The sequence below is a fragment of the Euprymna scolopes genome, chromosome 39, assembly GCF_053919585.1.
Source record: "Euprymna scolopes isolate OS-2025 chromosome 39, ASM5391958v1, whole genome shotgun sequence".
NCBI lineage: Eukaryota > Metazoa > Mollusca > Cephalopoda > Sepiida > Sepiolidae > Euprymna > Euprymna scolopes.
The window spans coordinates 67,474,524-67,496,424 of NC_136520.1; the positions used below are offsets into that span (position 1 = coordinate 67,474,524).

General features: G+C 33.8%; 1 protein-coding gene across 1 annotated transcript in view; it reads left to right on the forward strand.

The window, feature by feature from the left end:
• The window catches only part of LOC145263824 (ubiquitin carboxyl-terminal hydrolase 40-like), a 150,193-nt gene that overhangs the window by 103,470 nt on the left and 24,822 nt on the right, over nt 1–21,901 (forward strand). The window contains exons 20-25 of the mRNA XM_080120889.1: nt 2,590–2,662; nt 4,255–4,308; nt 5,901–6,006; nt 8,248–8,336; nt 12,494–12,626; nt 13,767–13,906. Coding sequence (XP_079977015.1) covers nt 2,590–2,662; nt 4,255–4,308; nt 5,901–6,006; nt 8,248–8,336; nt 12,494–12,626; nt 13,767–13,906 — 595 coding nt within the window. The remainder of the gene's footprint in view (nt 1–2,589; nt 2,663–4,254; nt 4,309–5,900; nt 6,007–8,247; nt 8,337–12,493; nt 12,627–13,766; nt 13,907–21,901) is intronic.

Genomic DNA, 21,901 nt, shown 5'->3' on the forward strand with positions numbered 1-21,901 from the left:
GTTTTATTTTAAGAAAATATAAATTGAAAAAGCATTTTCATTCACTATTAGAAGATTTGTCAGTAAAAAAAAACAGTTGCCAAAAAGATAAGCGTTTTTTTTTATTTTTACTCGCAATGTAGAGCCCTGCATACTTCTTTTCAAGTTAACTCTTTTGTAGTTTTGATTACAATAGATCTGAATGAATGAACCTTGTAAGGGAGGGGCACTAAGCATTGCCCTGTTAATAATGAATTTCTTTGGTTTCTTTTTATTTCTCTCTTGCGGTTAGAAATATCAGGAAATTTTTTTCTTTTTTTCAACATCAGACTAAAAGAATCGTAATGAAGGAATCGGAAAATTAAGGTATTTTTTAACGATGCGATTCCGATTCCGATTCCTCCCAAAATACACGATTCTTACGATTAACGATTCCGATTCCGATTAATCGTCCCACCACTAGTTGGTTTGGTCACACTGCAACCCAGAAGAGTTCATCTATAAAGCAATAAACTCTAGAGCCATTCCAAGATTGATAAAAACACCAGGGAGGCCAACTGAAGACTTAGTTACATGACATAGTTAAAGCCAATGTCAAACCTACCTCTGCTTGACAGGTTTATAGTGTTTGCTACTGGTCCCATGATTGGCTATCCATAACTATCTTGGTCCACTGTGGACTGTTGTGTATGTTTGGCGTTCGTTTGGGATGCCTATGAGTTCTATAGGAAGAGCTGACTGAACCCATCCTGGGTGAATGCCACGAAAGTCAAAATCAAGACCTTGCTTCTATTGCTACTATTGCTACTATTGCTTCTATTGCTTCTATTGCTACTATTGCTTCTATTGCTACTATTGCTTCTATTGCTTCTATTGCTACTATTGCTTCTATTGCTACTATTGCTACTATTGCTTCTATTGCTACTATTGCTTCTATTGCTTCTATTGCTACTATTGCTTCTATTGCTTCTATTGCTACTATTGCTTCTATTGCTTCTATTGCTACTATTGCTTCTATTGCTACTATTGCTTCTATTGCTTCTATTGCTACTATTGCTTCTATTGCTACTATTGCTTCTATTGCTTCTATTGCTACTATTGCTTCTATTGCTACTATTGCTACTATTGCTTCTATTGCTACTATTGCTTCTATTGCTTCTATTGCTACTATTGCTTCTATTGCTTCTATTGCTACTATTGCTACTATTGCTTCTATTGCTTCTATTGCTACTATTGCTACTATTGCTTCTATTGCTACTATTGCTTCTATTGCTACTATTGCTTCTATTGCTTCTATTGCTACTATTGCTTCTATTGCTTCTATTGCTACTATTGCTTCTATTGCTTCTATTGCTACTATTGCTACTATTGCTTCTATTGCTACTATTGCTACTATTGCTTCTATTGCTACTATTGCTTCTATTGCTTCTATTGCTACTATTGCTTCTATTGCTACTATTGCTTCTATTGCTTCTATTGCTTCTATTGCTACTATTGCTTCTATTGCTTCTATTGCTACTATTGCTTCTATTGCTACTATTGCTTCTATTGCTACTATTGCTTCTATTGCTTCTATTGCTACTATTGCTTCTATTGCTACTATTGCTACTATTGCTTCTATTGCTACTATTGCTTCTATTGCTTCTATTGCTACTATTGCTTCTATTGCTTCTATTGCTACTATTGCTTCTATTGCTTCTATTGCTACTATTGCTTCTATTGCTTCTATTGCTACTATTGCTTCTATTGCTACTATTGCTTCTATTGCTTTATTATATACTAGCTGTACCCTTCCACGCGTTGCTGTGGCTCAAGTGTAGGTAACTTAGATTTTGTCAACATTTTTAAATGTTACTTCAATGGGGATTACTGCCCCTACCTTAATGACCACTTGCTTGGATATTTAAAAAACCACAAGTGAAAGGAATCTTATCACCTACTTTACGTGATCCCTACATTAAGACGATTAATCCAAAATACCCCTTTTTGAGGAGCAGTTTTTTTTTTTTTTTTTTTTTTCCTCACGCAAAAAAACCAACACTTATGTTGAGGAAAGTAAATAAATACAAAGCCTGAAAAATTTGAAAGCTAACTGTTTACTCCATAACAATTTCCAAGTTCGCCACAAGGAAATGAGAGGCGGCAAAATGGCTAAAATGTTATAACAATCAGAATGGATTATTTGGACTAGCGAGCTAGAATTGGAAGACCAAAATGAAAAAAAAAATAATGCAAAGAATCAGGAATCAGTCATATCGTTATTTGTATAACATTAAAAAATATTTTAAAACACCCATATGCAGGTTAATTAGTCGATAACCTTTGACAGTTAATTATGTATTAAATAAAAAAAACATACCTTGCTTGTTTCAAATAAAATTCAAATTGGAAGTCATATCACTGCTTCTATTACTACTTATTTTATAATATATTAACAAAACTTATGCTATGAGATGATCCAGCCATGTTTGTAATGATCCAAACATTCTTGGCTGAAATGCTAAATTTTAAAAATTAATTCTGTTTTGTTTACAAAAATATTTTCTGTTAAAAAATTGAGTTAAATGTATGGAATGTTCTTCAATGATTTAGATTTTATTTTTTTCTTAGGACAAGTTTAACTGAGTGGACAATAGCCAAGAGAAATAAACTTTTTGTCATTGTGGAAAACAGATGTATTCAAGTAAGTAAAAGTTACTTTTGTGTTTTTTACTTTTAATGGCAAATTGGCATTCACCGTTAAATTTGACAACTTTTAATGGCAAATTGGCATTCACCGTTAAATTTGACAACTTTTAATGGCAAATTGGCATTCACTGTTAAATTTGACAACTTTTAATGGCAAATTGGCATTCACCGTTAAATTTGACAACTTTTAATGGCAAATTGGCATTCACCGTTAAATTTGACAACTTTTAATGGCAAATTGGCATTCACCGTTAAATTGACAACTTTTAAAAGCTTTCGAGTAGGCTGAAAATAAATATCACATTTAAATTTGGGGCAGACAAGTAGTTTTCTGGATATTAAGACGTTTACCATTCAATGTAATTATGTTTTTACTGGCAGTCATGTTTTTCCCAACTGAACAAGTACTAATGCGCATGCGTGTTAAGAATAGTGATGGCCACTGACATTCGTTAAGCAATACTTTGAAAAAAAAATTTCTTAATATTCATGAATCTACTTATCTGCCCCAAATTTGAATGTGATATTTGTCTATACAAGTTGTCATTTCAAAGATGTGTTACCGCCCAGTTCACTCATAAATGTCCCCATATTTTGCGTTTACAGGCTGATTGAAATTGAAACTAAAAACAACAGATTGACTGCTTAGGCAATTAAAAAATTTAAAACTTTAAGAATTAACATTTTTTTTTAACGTGAATAAAAAATTTTTCTAAATTTCAAGAGAATTTATCCTAATCTGTTTTCATTTTTCATTTATTTGTTGCATATTTGACTTTTTTTTACCACTTTTTTGAATTGCTTTGGATTGTAAAACAAACCCCAAATTTTGTTCTGAAAACTTAAATTTTGTCTGGAGAAAGCCTTGAAAACTTTGAAAAGGGACATTGAAAATCTGTACAAACCCTGTTAAACAAGGTGCAAAAAAGACTTTCTAACCTAAATTCAAAACTGGTTGCCAAACTCCTGCCCCTGTCACATCCTTGTGGTTTTTATTTTACAATTACTTCCATGGAATGTCTTGAATTCTTGGCCTTTAGGACAAGATCAAAGTGTAGTATCTGTTCTTCAGATGCTGCACTTCTATTTCTTGTTCTCTTTTGGTGGAGGAGAAATCTTTCACGACTGAGACAATTTTTATTTTTGTACCTTTTCTCCACGTTAAAAAACGACCCTGGTGTTTAACTCTGTCCCGTGGGGAGGCATAGTAAATAGGTACTTCCATGGAATGGATCTCGATGAATTTATTACACTTACACCTTCTCAACAAAAAAACAAAAAAAATTTAAGTAGCAGCAAAATCCACCCCTTCACTGTAGAGATCGTTAGGTGCTGGAAGATTTTAGACTCCAGTAGCTTCTTTCCTTAGACCATTTCCCTTCCTACTCACGGTTCCCACATTGGCATTAAATGACCCTATAGTGCTTGTAAAACCCAAATGATCAATATGGACTTTAATATAACTGGGATGGATGGGAAATGTCTTTGATATTTTGAGGATAACGTCTTTTTGAAAAAGAAAAAAAAAACAAAGAATATTGTAAAAACAAAATTTAAAAAAAACAAGCTCTTTATTTTTATTTACAGACTCCAGATGGAGACATTTACCCTTCTGTGGTTGTAGAAACAGACAAAGATATGGTAAGTTTTTTTTATTTATGTTTTTAACTTTTTAAAAATTATTTGTTTTTTGAGTTTTTTTTTTGTTTAGCTATTAATTGGATCAATTAGGTTTCAAGGACTCCAGAAAAATTTTTTTTTTCTCTAAATTGAAAAATCGATCTCATGAAAAACCAAACAACTCAAGTTTATTATGTGTTTGTTTACAGACAGCATGTGTGTCTAAAAATCAATCCGTGTAGACCCGAAGTCGTCTCTTTCATTTTTCGTATTTTCTGGGATTCTTGAAACCTAATTGATCCAATTAATACTATTGTATCTTTGTTTTGTGTCACACTGTCAGGAACATATTAAAATAGAGAGAAATTAAATGCCCTCTAGGCAATATTGTTGAATGTGTAAGGTCACGCTGTACAGGGGTTTGTCAGAGTAACATGGCATGGTGATACTTTCCCTTACATGTAAACCCACTAACAGTATTCACATCCAAAATAAGATCGTCTTGGTATGCTATTCCAAATTAGCTTAGATGCTGATGTTGTCTATTGTAACAATACTAGTCTGGATACTCCACCAGACTAGATGAATCCTTTTTCTGGAATACAGCAAGATAGGAAAAGATATAATGAAGTCGATTAGTATGATGAAGGTAAAGAAAAATTTAGTGCAATTCCTGAACATCTATGTATCTCGTATAGAGATCACTTGTTAGATGTTAGAAAACTTGATTTCTGAGAATTTTGATTGAAGAAACATTTTGATTATTTAAAACTCATTTTGATAAAGACTAGTGGAAGATGCCTGAACTTGCTGGGTCGTAAAATACGTTTAAATAAATTTCAATTCATGCAGATTTTGTATTTGCTATTACAGAGCCAATTCTCTATTGAATATTATGCATATAATACTGATTTTAAAAGTTAAAAAATAAAAATAACTTGGATGCTATCAGCTAGAATCCAAACTACATTTAACACTCCAGCTGCATTCCCGCCTTTAGTGCTCCAGTCACGTCCCCTGCCGTTTGAGCTATCACAATGGATAGATAAAAAAGATTTAAAATTAAGCCACTTCAATCCATGAATGAATTTGCGCATGCACAAAAGTAACAAATATGTTGGCAAGTTGAAATGAACATTTTGCATTTCTACTTGCCGACATATTTTTGTACACAATTATCCACTCAAAGATTTTACTTGTTATAAACCATCCTTGATATATGATTACTATTTCCTGTTAATTTCAGTGTTGTGTGACCAGTAGTTTAAGAGTTTATCTGTTAAATATTTACAGACACGCATACGTACATACATCTATTTTATTTATATAGATAATACTGTTAAAAATAATTTTTTAAAAACTTTTTAATTACATAGATTATAAATAATTTTGTCAAAACTTTAATGAAAGTAAATAATATCTCATGTTTGTCATGTGAAAGTTTGGCATTTGAATGGTGTAAATAGGGTCATGTGAAACTTGTTCATTTCAGTTGCTCTTGCGCTGTAAAATCTGTACACGATTCTAAAATAATTCTAAGATTGAACTAAAAATTTAACAGCACGTTTTTTTCCTGTATTTTTTTTTTTTTAAATGAAATTTTCTTTTATCAGTTGGTGTCAAAGGTGAAAAGCATTGCAATTGAAAAGTTTGGACTCGACATTCCAGAGGGCGGCCGTCTCTCAATTGAAAAAGATGGAGCCAGTCACAAACTTCCCTGTATGTATTTGTTAATTCTTTTTCAAAATATTTTAGCATTTTTAACCACCATATATATATATATATATATATATATATAATTATTGGCTAAAAGGATTTTTTATATTACTTATATTAATTGGACTATTGTCCTCATCTTGAGTGTTATCAGTGCAATTCAAGTCAAAAGCCAAACTAACCAAAACATTGCACAAACAACACTCAAGATGAGAACAATAATCCAATCATTACAAGTGATACAAACAATCAGCCCTCATCTAAAAAATTCAGGATTTTTTTTACATTAAATTTTAAATATTTTAAAAGGCATTAAAAAAATATTTTAAGCCAAACCAGTTAAAATGAAATAACTCATAGTAGTATGCACACACACACACACACACACACACACACACACACACATATATATATATATATATATATATATGTATATGTATGTTTTATTTTTATTACCGTTTTTTTTCTGTTAAGTTACATTTTTGTTTCAGCATACTGGCCGTTTTTTTTTTGGTCGTCTGTAGCTTCCTCAGACTTTTACAGAAATGTTTGTTATGATGGGATGAAAGGGTGAATGATGTCAGGGGAGGGGTGCGAGAAGAGCGGAAAAAAAGAGGAAGGGAACAAGGGGGAAAGGTGAGAGGGGGGTGCTTGGTAAGTCGGTAATATATATATATATTATTGGCTGAAAGGATTTCAGTTATATGCTGAAGTTGAGCATCTAGTTTAGTACTAGAGCAAATTGAAAAATGTATAAAGGATAAAATCATTGCTTTTAAAGATGGAACATTTTAAGGCCCTCGAAAATGTCCTATTTATGTGAAGTTTCCATGGATTGGTGCTAAATCAGAACTTTTTGAAAATAAAACATAGCACTTTACTATTCTTGTTAGTTTCATATTCTCTCAATTAGGAAAACTTAGCAACAGACAAGTTATCGACCCCCTGTTCTTCGAAAGAGAAATGACATCTAGCGGCCATTATGTGAACCTCAAATAAAAACAAGTGTTTACTATAACGCAAAAATATGCAATAACAAACTAAATAACACAAAAATATGAAAATCGAAATATTTATTGTATAAAAAATATATCAAAGTATTTTTTTAATGTAATAATATAATTTTTTTTAGTGAATAATTTATAACAGAAAATAAAATTTAAATATATAAAAACATGAAACATAGATTGTTTTAGAATTATTTTATTTGTTTTTTACAGTAAGGTTGTATAAAAATGGAGCAAAATAGAATTTTAAAAACATAAAACATTTATAGAGGTTTAATAATTTTATTTTTTTTTTTTTGCAGAAAGATTGTGTAAAAATGTATCAAAATATAATTTTAGTTTGCGCGCACTTTTAGAAAAGGAAGAGTTATTGACCCCTGTTCTTTGGCTGACAAGTGACATCTATCGGCGGTTCTTGAAACTAAAATACACACATATCACTGACATGCAGAAGTGCCAAAAATTTATATGAAGATCCTTTTCTAGGATCATCCAACTTTCCTCAACCTCCTACTGCAAGGTCTTTGCTTTTTTTTAATCCAAGAGTCGCTCTCCTCAATGTGGCCAGACCAACATAGGTCACCGAGCTTTTAGTATATTCAATTTAATCAACAGGATATCAAAACTGATATGCCAGGTGTGATTTTACTCTATATTCCATATCCACCTGATTGTTGCTTGTTCATTGTGCTGACAACTTTAGAGTGCAGATAAAAAATTTTAAAAATGTGAATGGCGAAATGAAATAAAAATTATCCATTTCTTTTTTTTTTTTTTTTTTTTTTTTTTAAATGGATTTGAAGACAAATTTAAAAATATTGAAATTTTAAAAAGCTTGAAAAAGAAAATCTATAAATTTCAAGAAAAATCAACCACAATAATTCTCGACAACTATGGTAATATATTTATCAATTTTTATTCCAATATCACTATTTAGAGTTATTATCAGAAACGGCATTTTCCAAGAGTTGCTTTTCTCACCATCAGAAAACCAACATAGCTGATTGATCATCACTGTGAATGAAAATAGAATTAAAAAAAAGAAGAAATGTGGATAAATGGCTGAATGAAAAGAAAATTAAGCCTTTTTTACAGTTTTAAAAATATCGAACTTGTAAAAAGTTTGAAAGACATGTCTACAAATTTAAAATCAGAAGTTATGGGTCATTTGTTTTTTTGTTAATGTAATTCGATAAAGCATTTGTCGATTTAACTTTTCATCTTTTTTCCATTTTAGTATGGGAACATGAAAAGGTTTATAATTTGGCATTGGGTGCTGACCATTTGGTTTATCTGGAACCAAAATGCCCGCTTCAAAAGAATCAAGTAAGTAGATTTGTTTCTATCGGACCTGAACATTCCATTTCCTCCTCTTTTTAGCGTACCCACATCGCTTGATCAATCATCACTAAACTTGGTCAAAATATCGGTTATAATCTAACTTAGATATTTCAAAATTAGATCAGTTTTAGGTCAAAGTGTTTGATTGCGGAATTCTATATAACAAGTGTATATATACGTGCGTTCATGCACATCCAGTCTATATAAATATACGTGCGTATGAAACCGATGCTTGTATATTGTCTTGTGGTTAGAAATGTTTGTGTGTGCGTGTTTACACATATTCAGAGTTCATGTAACATGGACAAGGTAACGGTCAATAGTCCAGGACAGGTTCAGAAAACATGACCCATAAAGTTCACAATGGCCATTTGATAACGGACTATTAACCTTAAGTTGTGGCTCTCTTCGTCTCTTGGACATTGCAAGAAAACATTTCACTGTGGAGCAGTAACAACAGGAATTTTTTTTGTTTTTAACTCGTTTATTCTCAATTTCATAGTCAGGTGTTTCCGCCAGGGATAAGGTCAAAGACACAAAAATGGTGAAAGTCCAAAACTTATTGGATCTCTTACAAATATCCATTCTGTGCTCAACTCTTTTTCTGATCTTCGAAATCTATTCTATTAATATTCTGAGATCATTTGTTCATATCTTTGCAAACAACATAACTGTCTATGGCATCACTTCTAAGAGCATTGCTGATCGAAACCTTGCTGATTCTCTGGAGCACGTGATGCAATGGGGGGAAAAAAGTGGCTGGTTAATTTTAATTCATCAAAAACCAAGACCTCTTTTCTTTCACATCAAAATCCTTGTTTTGCCTCGATTGAAATGACTTTTTGAGGAAGATTCTTGCTATTGATGAACTTCTCGGCTGGACTTGTATTCTAAACCTGAAATGGAAATCTTATATGAAATGTATTGCTAAATTTAGTGTAAAAATCGTTGACTCATTGTGATGCTTCAAAAAGTACTCCTGCCACAATCATCTACCTGTATAAGAGTCAAATAAAATGGGATACTGCTCAGAATATTCTGTTGTGTTAACTGTTTGTGATGTTATGGTCTCCCCCTCAGTGTTAGGAAGTGAAAAAAAAGGAAAAACCATACAAAAAAAAGTAGGAAATAAATCAGCTGAACAAAAGTAAAGGAAGTGAATTTGTAGAAAGATAACTGGGAGGAAGTTGCTCACTAAGGTAGACAAAAGGAAGTTGAAATAGGATTGTTTATCAAGGTAGGGCAGTAACTGGGACAAAAAAAAAATCTAGACAGAGGTTGATAGATTAACCATTAGTTTACAGTTTTAAGAGTGGAAACAAGTTTTGTGACGATTTACAACAGTTTTAAGTTTGCGAAGACTGATAGTTTACAGTTGGAAGTAGATTGTAACTTGGAGTTGACTTTATCAACCGACTGATGAAGAATGCTTTGACGGACAACTAACCTGTAGATGCTAGTGTTTAGAGGGTCGATGGTGTCACACACACCCAGAGCACAACACATATCTGCAGAACATGTCGGAGTTGTTTTCTTTGCTTATTAGCATGGGTACCTGGTGTTGCCTCAGTATCGAGAGGTGGAATTGTAAGGCTATTGAGCAACCAACCCCCAGCCCTAATGCTTGTGTTTAGAGGATCGATGATGTCGCACACACCCAGAGCACAATGGATATCTGCAGAACATGTCGGAGTTGTTTTGTTTGTTTTATTACTCGGCAGTCACCAAGATGACACAGCCAGAATAGAAGATGAAAGAGACCACGATATACAAAAGGGGTTGGCGATTGTCTTGTTTTTTTTTACCCGCCTTCACCCCAAACAAGGCATATCGCCACTTGAACGTAAGGGGATACTATTTGAGACCATGCCTAGGAAAGATTAACAAAATGTCGGTTTACATTACATTTGAACTTCTGCATATCAGTACAGTTAGGGAAGCAGGTAGCAAGAAGGGAATTGCAAAGTCTAGCTGTTCGAGGGAAGAAACTATTAGAGTAGAAAGCTTTCTGGCATTTAGGGACCTCAACAGTGAAGGGGTGTGATTTTGTTTCTAGTGGGTTTGTTAATATGTCGAGGGAGCACCAGTGCAATGAGTTCATCAGAACACATTTTATTAAAATACTTGTAAAACAGGCACAGGGATGCAACATTGTGGCGATGGGACAGGGGTTGGAGCCTAGTTGACAAAGCGGAACCTGTTGGATTGAAGATTTTTTTGAACCCTACCCAAGAGGGAGAAACTAGTGGTAGATGCACCAGCCCATACAACAAGATAACGTGATTAGAACCATCCACATCAAAGCAAGGATCGTTGTTGATTGTTGTTGAGAAATCGTATATAGTACAAAATTGATTTTGCTATCAAATGTACAAAGATGTTTTCTTTTCCCTGCAGAAAATACATTGCTAGTCTTTCTCTGCTCTATTTTTTTTTATTTTATTTTTTGCTAGATGCTCAGCTAAGTCACAATTTCTACCCCCGCCAAAAAAATATTTACAGCAAGAACTTGTCTATCGTGATTGCAAGAAACTTTCCGTTCCTCATCTGTGTACCTAAAATCAAACGGAACTTGCATGAACTTCTCCTTTGTGGAACACAATACTTTGGAACCACTTCCCTGTTGAATACAATGTAGTCATCTTCAACTTCAGTGTCAACAAATCCTTGTTGAACTTTCTTTTAAGTAATTAAATACTGTGCTTTCATTGACCGTTTCCAATCCTCTCATAGTATTATTCATCAATCCAATTTACAATTTCATTAAGTAACCTGCAGTAAATTGTGACTAATTTGTAAAAAAAAAAAAAAAATAAATAAATAAAATGCTTATGAAGTGAAAAAGTTCTAAAACACAAATCTTTGACCTTTTGGCTAGTAACAAAGCGTAGTATCTGTTCTGATGCCACACATAGTCTTTCTGTTCTTGATCACTGAAGGAGAAATCTTTCTAGATTGAGGCGTTTTTTTTATTTTTGTTCCTATCTAGAGTTAGCCCCTTTTTGGGAGCTGGACCCCCCCCCCCCCCCCAACGTTAAAAATCGACCTTGTGTCTAACTTTGCCCTTGTAGGGAGGAAAATACATATTGACAAATAACTTTTTCATAATCCTAACTAATTATCCCAAAATTTAATTCCACCCTAATGCATTTCAATTCCATCATAAATGTGTCAGCCATTTTATTCTCTGAAGTTAGCAAATAAATTTCACAAACTTTTGAATATAAAATGAAAATAACATGAGCTCGCCTTTTTCCGGTTTTAATGCTTGGATGGGTCGGATAGTTTTAAATATAGATTTGCTTTCAAAACTTGTCCGCGATATTTATTTTATACTTTTTAAGGTTATTTTTATTTATTTGCAAACATAAACATTGATTAAAAATACGGAATTCATATTAATTGGCATGCTAACTTTTTTTTTTGACCAACTCAATTTTATTGTTGGCTTTTGTAGTATCAATGTTTTACAAGTAGAGTTCATTCATTAGTCAGGACTCTTTGTGCATTTTATTAATGGGGGACTCTTTGTGCGGTTTATTAATGGGGGACTCTTTGTGCGGTTTATTAATGGGGGACTCTTTGTGCGGTTTATTAATGGGGGACTCTTTGTGCGGTTTATTAATGGGGGACTCTTTGTGCGGTTTATTAATGGGGGACTCTTTGTGCGGTTTATTAATGGGGGACTCTTTGTGCGGTTTATTAATGGGGGACTCTTTGTGCGGTTTATTAATGGGGGACTCTTTGTGCGGTTTATTAATGGGGGACTCTTTGTGCGGTTTATTAATGGGGGACTCTTTGTGCGGTTTATTAATGGGGGACTCTTTGTGCGGTTTATTAATGGGGGACTCTTTGTGCGGTTTATTAATGGGGGACTCTTTGTGCGGTTTATTAATGGGGGACTCTTTGTGCGGTTTATTAATGGAGGACTCTTTGTGCGGTTTATTAATGGAGGACTCTTTGTGCGGTTTATTAATGGAGGACTCTTTGTGCGGTTTATTAATGGAGGACTCCCTGTGCGGTTTATTAATAGGTACTTACAGAGTGGTCTGTTAAGTGAAATTGGTGCTAATGTAACCAACTGGATTCACCAAATAACCACCTTCCAAAATTTGAGTTGACAATTTGATTTTCTATTTCAGATCAGTATCTTTGTGAGTTTTAGTGCCAGCCTCAAATGTAACATGCCAGAATGTGAACTGATTTTGGATGAAGACTCAACTGTTGCAGACTGTATGGCAGCCATTTCTACTCAGTGCAATGACTTTTTACCAGGTCAGCCATAAAACTTTGAAGTTTTTGATTGGAGATCACTTAATAATTCTGACATTATATAATGAATTTTTTTTTTTTTTTTAACAATTCTAACATCAGCTTAATTATTTTTTTGATTCCCATGCCACTTAGACATAAGAGGTTATTATTTGAGATTGTCTAACAGGGGATTGTGGGGAGTCGAACAGCGAGATGTTTGTTTACATTACATTTAAACTTTTGAAAGTTAGTACAGTCAGGAAACGGGAAGGAAATTCCAAAGTCTAGCAGTTCCAGGGAAGAAACTATCATAGAAGACTTTTCTGGCATTTAAAGACTTCAACATTAAAGACTTCAACATTAAAGACTTCAACATTAAAGACTTCAACATTAAAGACTTCAACATTAAAGACTTTAACATTAAAGACTTCAACATTAAAGACCTGTTAATTTTGCACCATGATGTGGATTTGTTTTTTTCTTTTCTTGAGCTTCATTTTTTTTTTTTTTTTGTAATGCGAGTAGCATTCCAAAAGTACTGCTTTATATTTTTATTCCATCCGAATGGATCAGAGGGAATTGCAAATTGCATTTTTATGATGACTGAACTTACGTATTCATGACTAGAAAGGTTCATCTCTTTATTGCAAATATTGACAGTGTGAAACTCTAAGAAAGTAACACTTATCATGGATGCACATCAGAAACAGATGCGTCATTGAATTCCGCCATGCAGAAAAAAAATTGAACCGATTAACATTCACCGGCATCTGTTGAAAGTTTACGAAGCAGATGCAGTTGATGTCAACACATTTAGGAGATGGGTTCATTGATTTCAGAGTAGCGACAAATGTGAGGAACAAAGCTTGCTCTCTGAACTACCTCCACCGCTGGTAAAAAGTATATTAAGAATAGTCGTGACTATGTAGAAAAATAAATTCTGGAACACAAAAGGTCACCACTGGCACCACTCCCATCTTCGTAACTCAATTTTTTTTTTTTTTAAGCTAAAGAAAATAGGATATATTACTTTTGGTGCGACTCTCATTTCCAGGTGCGATTTAATTTTATAAATCATATTGAAATTCTTGCGTTAAATGAAACTTTGTTACAAGATTGACGTGTGTAATACATTTCTTTGTTTCTGTCTCACGCTAATAGAAGCTGGCTGGCATTTACGCAAGATGACTTGGTGTGACCTCCCTTCTGACCTGTTGGATGAGTTGTCCGTAACATTAAAGGATTGTCAGATCAGCCATGGAGACAAGTTGCTCTGTGAAGACGGCAAGTTACCACCAAAGGTGAGTGACCCGTACATGTAAATAGATATATAAAATATAGTCATTCATAGACACATTTCCTCTTCAAAACTCGTCAGTGTGGCTAAACGCTGCGAGTACATCAACTGCAAGATTTAAACTTGGGACACTAGTCATGACCAACCCTGACAGTCTGATACCCTATCAGTTAAGCTTATTTGCCCATTGCTGTTAATGGAAGAAATGTATATCGCTTTAAAATGCATTTGTTTTCATTTTCATGATATTGATAAGGTTCAGTTAACAAATAGGCACTTCTAGACTATCAGAATGAAATTTAAGAAATTTTAATACTGAATTTCACATGAAAACAATAGTATATATGTATTCCTCGTATTTTTGAAATGATTATATCCAAAAATTACGAAAATCGATAAGGTAGAAAATTATTAAAGAAAATAAATAGAATTTAAAGAAAACGACACAGGAGAGTTCAAAAGGGAGCTAATTTTCTGTTTTCATTTATTTTATAAAAGCAAGATGGCTGCAATTTTTCACCTAACACAAAGTTGTTTTTTTTATAATTCAGTAATAGTCACGTAATTTTGACTTCATAATTTGGAAGCTAACATTGTAATTTATTATAATTTACAAAAAAATTAGTAGAAACCATTGTTTTTATCTGAAAACTCCATTTATCGGCAAAAAAATTTTGTTCTGATAGTGTAGAAGTGCCAACAAATATATACTTGCTGTTGCCTTGGATTGAATGAGAATCAAGGAATGTTTCACCCTCTAATATTTTATTGCCATTGAAATCAGTGATATCACCTATTTTTCAATCAAATTGGTTAATTTTCTAGGGACCTAATGCAGTGTGTTAAAAAGAAGCTTCGCATGCTGCAATATTTTAAGTTATAAATTTATATTTTTTACTAGAATATCTTGTCCTTTTCTTTTCCAGTTTTAACCACTAGTCCTTTACTTTTCCATGTTTAAGCTTAACCATATTACTTTTCATATATATATATATATATGTATGTATTATTTGTAGTTAACCTTTAAAGCTTTTTAGCTTAGCTATTAATTTTTAATTCCATGTATAAAATAAAAAAAAATTGTGTCCAAAACATTAAAAAAGGTTACTTCCTTTTTAGTTTTTTTAGATTGAAATTTTTTTAATTTAGAAGTAATTTGTAATAGTACAGAATCTTTTTATATTTTTTCTTTTTTTTCTTATTTATTGTCTAATTTTATTTTTTTTTTTTTTACATTTTTTTTTTTTGATTACTTTAAAATGATATGTTTCCTACAAACTCAGTCAATATTTAAACCAAAAATAAATTGTTAGTTTGTAAATTAGTGACAATTATTACAGCAACGAAATAAGAGTGTGAAGGGGATTTTCAATGTGCAAAGTTATTGAGCATAAACCAATTACCAACGATTAAAATAAATTTTATATTTTATTTCTTTTTGTCTGTTTGTTGGTTCCTTCGACTTTTCTTAGAAATTACTGGTTTGATTTGGCTGAAATTTTGTATGCACCTTTATGATAAGGTGCAGCAAGCTAAGTATTATGGTATCTGTTTGATGCACGGTTAGGGATTATTAATGTTTTTAATGCAAGAATGAGCACAAATTTAACCATATTCAGCCATCAATTTGGCATAAAGCACTCATTCTAAGTCAACAAATTAAAAATTTTGTTAATTTGTAATGAGCAAAAAAAACTTTTGTGTATATATATATGTGTGTGTGTGTGTGTGTGTTCGTATATATATATATATATATATATATATATATATATATTTATACTAGCTGAACGTCTGGCGTTACCTGGTCGTACAATATGCTTAAATATATTTTAATTTATGCAGATTGTGTATGTATTATTCTAGAATCAACCCTCTATTGAATATTATATATTACGAGGAATAATTTGCCCTGTGGACTAATTTGCAAAAAAAATAAAGTGATAATGTCATTCATCAAATTACGTCTGTGTTTGTTTATATTATCACGTCAGCTGATATTTGGGCTTAACGATGAATGCCCTGAAGAAGTCACTTCTGATTAATGCTTAGTTTTAAAAAAAATATGCAAACAAAGAAATGTTTTGTGGCAATTTTAAATGCCACGTCTTCTTGTATCATAAAATGAACTCATTAATAAAAAATTAAAATAAAATGGTGAGGTACACCGGGGCTTGAACAGGAGATCATTCGATTTGTAGTTGAATGCTCTACTACTGAGCTATGTCACCAGATGACAATAAATTTTTTTTTTAAGAAATGATTTGCTGTGATTTTATTATTTCCCTTGGCTGGTGTAATGTAAAATATTCCCCCATAAAAATTATTTTTTATCTATAAGATCGGATTATTTTGATTTTCAATACTTATCAGATGAATTTCTGTACAAAGCATCTGAGAACACTGCCAGACATAAATTACCTTTGTGCGAAATTTGCAAAAGGAAGCTCAGCTGTTTCGGAACCTATAATGAAGGAAGGACCTCACACACACACACACAGTGACTTTTATATAATAGTAAAGATATATAATTAAATAATTCTTTTCTACAGATGTCAATGTTTCACGTTTATGCAATCCTCAGTGTAGAATAACAATTCCTGCTGGTTGGGAGATTTGAACCCAGCCACAAAGCCAGCTTTGACTTTATTTGCTAAGCCTCTTCCCCGGGCCACCAAACAATTGCAATGAGAGTGAAGGGAGTTAATAACTAATAAATGCGCAATTCAGGTGCAGGCATTAGACATCAGTGTTTAAACGAACGGAAGTCGTAAACATTGCATAAACGCTAGTTGACTACCGCTTATCTTCATAATATTTGGTTTAACATCCGATTTATATGCTGGCATATGTTCAACGACTTTTAGAAATTGACTTCCAAATAACCTATCTCTGGCAAGGTCTTTATTTATCCCTCTTTCTCTCAAGTCCATCCTTATCTTTTCTTATGTTTTCTTTGTCCTTTCCATTATGAACTGGATCCGCTAGCTCAACTGTTCTACAGCTGTTAATCACTGATCACTCTCATCCATTCGTTAAACGTGGCCATACCATCGAAATCTATTTTGAATAAAATTTCCCTATATACTGTCCAGACTTAATTTTCCTCTGAGGTTATCAGATTTAAGCATTTCTTTAACGCTCACATAACACGTTCTCAAACGGAACAATTTCTAATGAAAATGGTAGGGCATTGCCGAACATGCAACAAGAAATGTTAAACAGATCAAATCAGTCGCAAATAAATTTGCACTTTGATTTTCCTGCTGCTTATTTATCAAGTTGACAAGAAAGTTCTTGTTTTTAACTTATAAATTCAGACGAACATATTTCACCATCAGAATCAACACACTTTTGCCAATGCAAAACAAGTGTATTTATGCCAATAACATAAAAATCTTGCGATTTGATGGCGATGAAGTTGCTGAAAGCGTTTGTGATATCGCTTGAGTTTTTGAAGCGTTTCTCACGCACAGAGTTGTCGAGATGCTTGAAAAAGTAGCAGTCAGTAGATGACAGTTATTGATAGTATATCGGACGAGGCAGTTTTGTAGCCCAATTTGTTAGACTTCTGCAGGGGTGGTTTAGCAACGTGCGATCTGGCATTGTTGTGGAGGAGAATTGGGCCTTGTTTGTTGACTAATGCTGGGTGTTGTTGTTGAAGTTTCTGATACATTTCATCCAGTTGTTGACGGTACTTCTTCGCCGTAATGGATTTGCCTGCATTCAAAAAACTAATGGATGAGACTGGTCGCAGACCACGAAACAATCAGCATTACCTTCTTTTGGTGCAACTCTGGCTTTGGAAAGTGTCACGGAGTTTCGTCGGCATCTAACCATTGAGCTAAGCATTGCTGATTGTTGTAATGAACCCAATTTTCATCGCAAGTCACAACCCGATCGAGAAACGGGTTGTTCTTGTTGCATAAAAGAAGGGAAGATGATACTTTATAACAGTGTCTCTTTTTGTTACCGTTCAATTTGTGAGGCAGCCATTTATCACGACTTTCCAATCTCTCATACTCTCATGGTCCTGGATATGACCTTAAACTATATCCAGTGGTGAGGCCCCAGCTTGTGGGTTTTGGGGAGTTTTGAGCCACCCTTTAATTACCATTGCTCCCAGGTCCACTCTGACTCGGAGTGGTAGTACCTGTTAGGATTCCAACTATGGGTTAAATAGAAACCGACTTGAAAACAACAAATATATTCTATTAAAAAATTTTTCTTCAAAATCTTTGGATTCGGCATTAAATAACCCGAAAAGGGTTGATATGCCGTAAAACAAAAACAACCAACCAACCATACTTTCATATCTTCAAAACCCTCGTCCTACTGCCACCAGAAAATTTCTTAAACCACCATTGTGCTGTGTGTTCAGTAGTGGTTTCTGAGCTAAACGCTTTGTTGATATCGTGAGCTGTTTCAGCAGCTTTTAAGCCTAGCTTGAATTGAAATAAGGAAATTGTGATTTTCTTTTCTTCCATCTTGTATTCAAGGTTCTGAAAAGAAGAAATGATTCTTTTATAACGATTGTAATTCAAACGATTAGAGCGAAAAATGCACTTTAAAATTATATATAAAGTAATGGGATTATAACAAAAACTTATTTGAAAATACATCATTTGAAATCCAAATTATAAATTCCGCAAGAACTTTATTCTCAACCTAATAAAATTACACTTTAAAAAAAAAAAATACAGAACAATCTTCATAATGTATGTACTTGTCATGGAGCGAAGATGTCATATTCTAAAAATTATGTAAATTGATCAGGCAGGTTTTTTTTTTTTTTATTAAGAAAATCAAATTTTATGACTAGGCATGATGTAGAATTTTAGTCGGCCATGTTGAATAAATTAGTGAGACAACTCCGTTTGAACTATCAAGATCAAAATCAGCCTCATAATAGATACATTTAGTATTAATCTCACTAAAAATTGTAAATTGTTTCTTAATAATATACTGGTGCTACCAGATCAGGCTGCCCTGTGGCTTCCTGAGACGAAATGCACCTACATTGACGTTTTTTTGTTTTCTGATCTTTTTTGTAAAACTTAATTATGTTCTGCAAAACCAAAAACAAAAACAACAGCCATTTCCCCCCCCCCCTTTTTATTTTATTTTTTCCGTCCTTACTCCCGGTCCTGGATATGACCTTAAACTACATCCGATGGTGAGGTCCGGCTTACGGGCTTGGGGAGTGTGGAGCCACCTCTTAATTGCCATTGCTCCCAGGTCCACCCTGACCCGGAGTGGTAGTACCTGTTAGGGTCCCAACTATGGGTTAAATAGAAACAGATTTTAAAAAGGAAAAGAAACAACAAAAAAAGAAAGAAAAAGAAAACAAATATATTCTATTAAATTATCTATTTATTTATTTATTTATTTTTTTGCCCTGTCGGTAGGGCATGAGAACAAACCGACTGCCCCCCTGCAGAGGGTAAAAATCCCTCAATGGGGCAACCAGTTAGCCGTGGGTTGCTACCCGTAAAGTCTTAGGACGTGATCCTGGTGATTGAGCGAACCTAAACCAGGATACATAGAAGTTTAGGCACCGCAACACATTACTTTGGCCCTTACTTCGATTAGACAGGCGGTCGGAGAGGTCCGATCCGACCAATCGGCCAGTCACGCCAAGCCCCACCATATATTGCCCATTCCAAAAACTCACTACTAATACAACACATCCCCCCTCTCCCACAAATAACCCTACTCCCTAATATATGATGGAAAGTGGTGGCTGAGGGTCAATCGATTAGGTGTGAATATCGATGACGAGGCTGTAAACCCCTCAGGATTGCTACAGATCCCATAGCAATATCAAGAGAGAACAGATAATCATTATGATACCACCAAAGTCGGTTAAATCATCATTGTATCCCTGTAGAGGCTGGGCGAATGGCTTTCCCCCCAGGCTCTTCCCAAATAGGACTCCGAGGTGGGTGGGGAACAAAGATGACGAAAAAAGAAAACAAAATATATGGCTTATTCCTCCCAAAAACCACCCAACCACCCAAAGAGAACCCACTCTGATGTCTCTGACATCAGTAGCTCTGACGAAGAGACGATAAAACCAAGGAACTCAACATTCGTAGTAATAGAATCAATGGAGGAAACTCCTTTGAGCAAACTATCACCTTTTAAAATTGAAAAAAATCTTAAAACTCTAAAACCAAAGTCTATTAAAAAACAATTTAACGGCAGCCTACTAATAGAAACCCATAACGAAGAACAAACTAAAGAAATATTGAAACTAAAATTATTTGAAAACATCAAAGTCAAATGCTACAGACATCCAACCCTAAATACCTGCAAAGGAGTAGTGAAAAGCCACAAACTTGCACTTTGTCCCTTGGAGGAAATCAGGACAAACTTACAGAAACAGAATGTGTTAGATGTTCGCAGAGTTCAAATTAAAAAAAACAGTGAGAAAATCAATACCAATACATATATACTAACTTTTGATTTCCTCACCATACCCAAAGAAGTGAAAGTCGGATATATGAAAATAAATGTAGAAATTTATATTCCAAACCCCCTCCAATGCTTCAAGTGCCAGAAGTTTGGACACCATCAAGATCGGTGCACACGATTACCAGTGTGTGGAAGATGTGGAGAAAGTGGCCCACACATTGACTGCAGAAAAGATTTCAAGTGTGCCAACTGCCTGGGAAACCATGGCGCTGGCTCTAGATATTGCGAAATATGGAAAAGAGAAAAAGAAGTGACCAAACTAAAACATATAAAGAATATATTCTACCCAGAGGCCAGGAAAATCATCGAAACTAAAACATATGCAGATGCAACAAAAAAAACTAATCCAATCAACAATCAAAATGGTCATATACATGTAACGGATACAACTGACAAGAAAATTGATGTCCTAAGCAAACTAATAAAGGAAATGAAAGAACTATTAGAAGAAATGAGGAAAATGAATAGTGCAATGTCTGCAACCAATCCAAGGATAATATTAAGTAAAGACACTACTGAACCACAAAAAGAAACAAAACCACAAACCATTTCTACAAAAACAACCGAACAACCATCAAACACATCACAAGCCAGAAAAGAATCAAAAATCCCCCCAGACAAAAAACAAAAACAAACAAAAACAGGAAAAGAAAGATCCCGATCTATATCTCGAACAGGGACTCCGACAGAAAATAGATTTGAGAGATTGGAGACGATGGAAGTTGAACACAATTCCAAATGATGAACAAAATATTACAATGGAATATCAGAGGGATAAAAGCAAACCAAAATGAACTCACATTATTAATAACAAATATGAGCCCAGCACTTGTCTGTCTACAGGAGACCTTTCTGAAAGAAAATAATACCATCAACATAAAACACTACACATCTTACAACTACAAAAATAAAGATACGGACAGAGCTTCTGGAGGCACATCAATACTTGTGAAGAATGAAGTCCCTCAAAGACAAATAAATATAAACACAAACTTGCAAGCAATTGCAGTTTCAGTGACTCTACATAGAACTATAACACTTTGCTCAATATACATCCCTCCAAAAGATACAATCAACGAAACTGAGATAACTCAATTAATAAAACAACTCCCTAAACCCTTTTTTCTACTAGGAGATCTCAACAGTCACAATGTAATATGGGGAAGTAAAGAAACAAATAAAAAAGGAAAAGAAATAGAAAACATAATAAATAAAAATAATCTATGCCTCCTTAATAATCAAAACTACACCTATATGTACCCAGCAACAGGTACTTTCACCGCCATTGACCTTACCTTATGTGATCCTTCCATATATATGGACTATGACTGGAAAGTACACAATGACACCTGTGGGAGTGATCATTTCCCAATCATCCTGGAAAGTCTAAGTACTAGCACTGAACAAAAAACACCCAAATGGAACCTACATAAAGCGGATTGGGAAGACTTCCAGGAACAGTGCAAAAACCAATTAATTATCGAAAAGAATGAAGATGACCATTTGAACTACTTCATTAAAACAC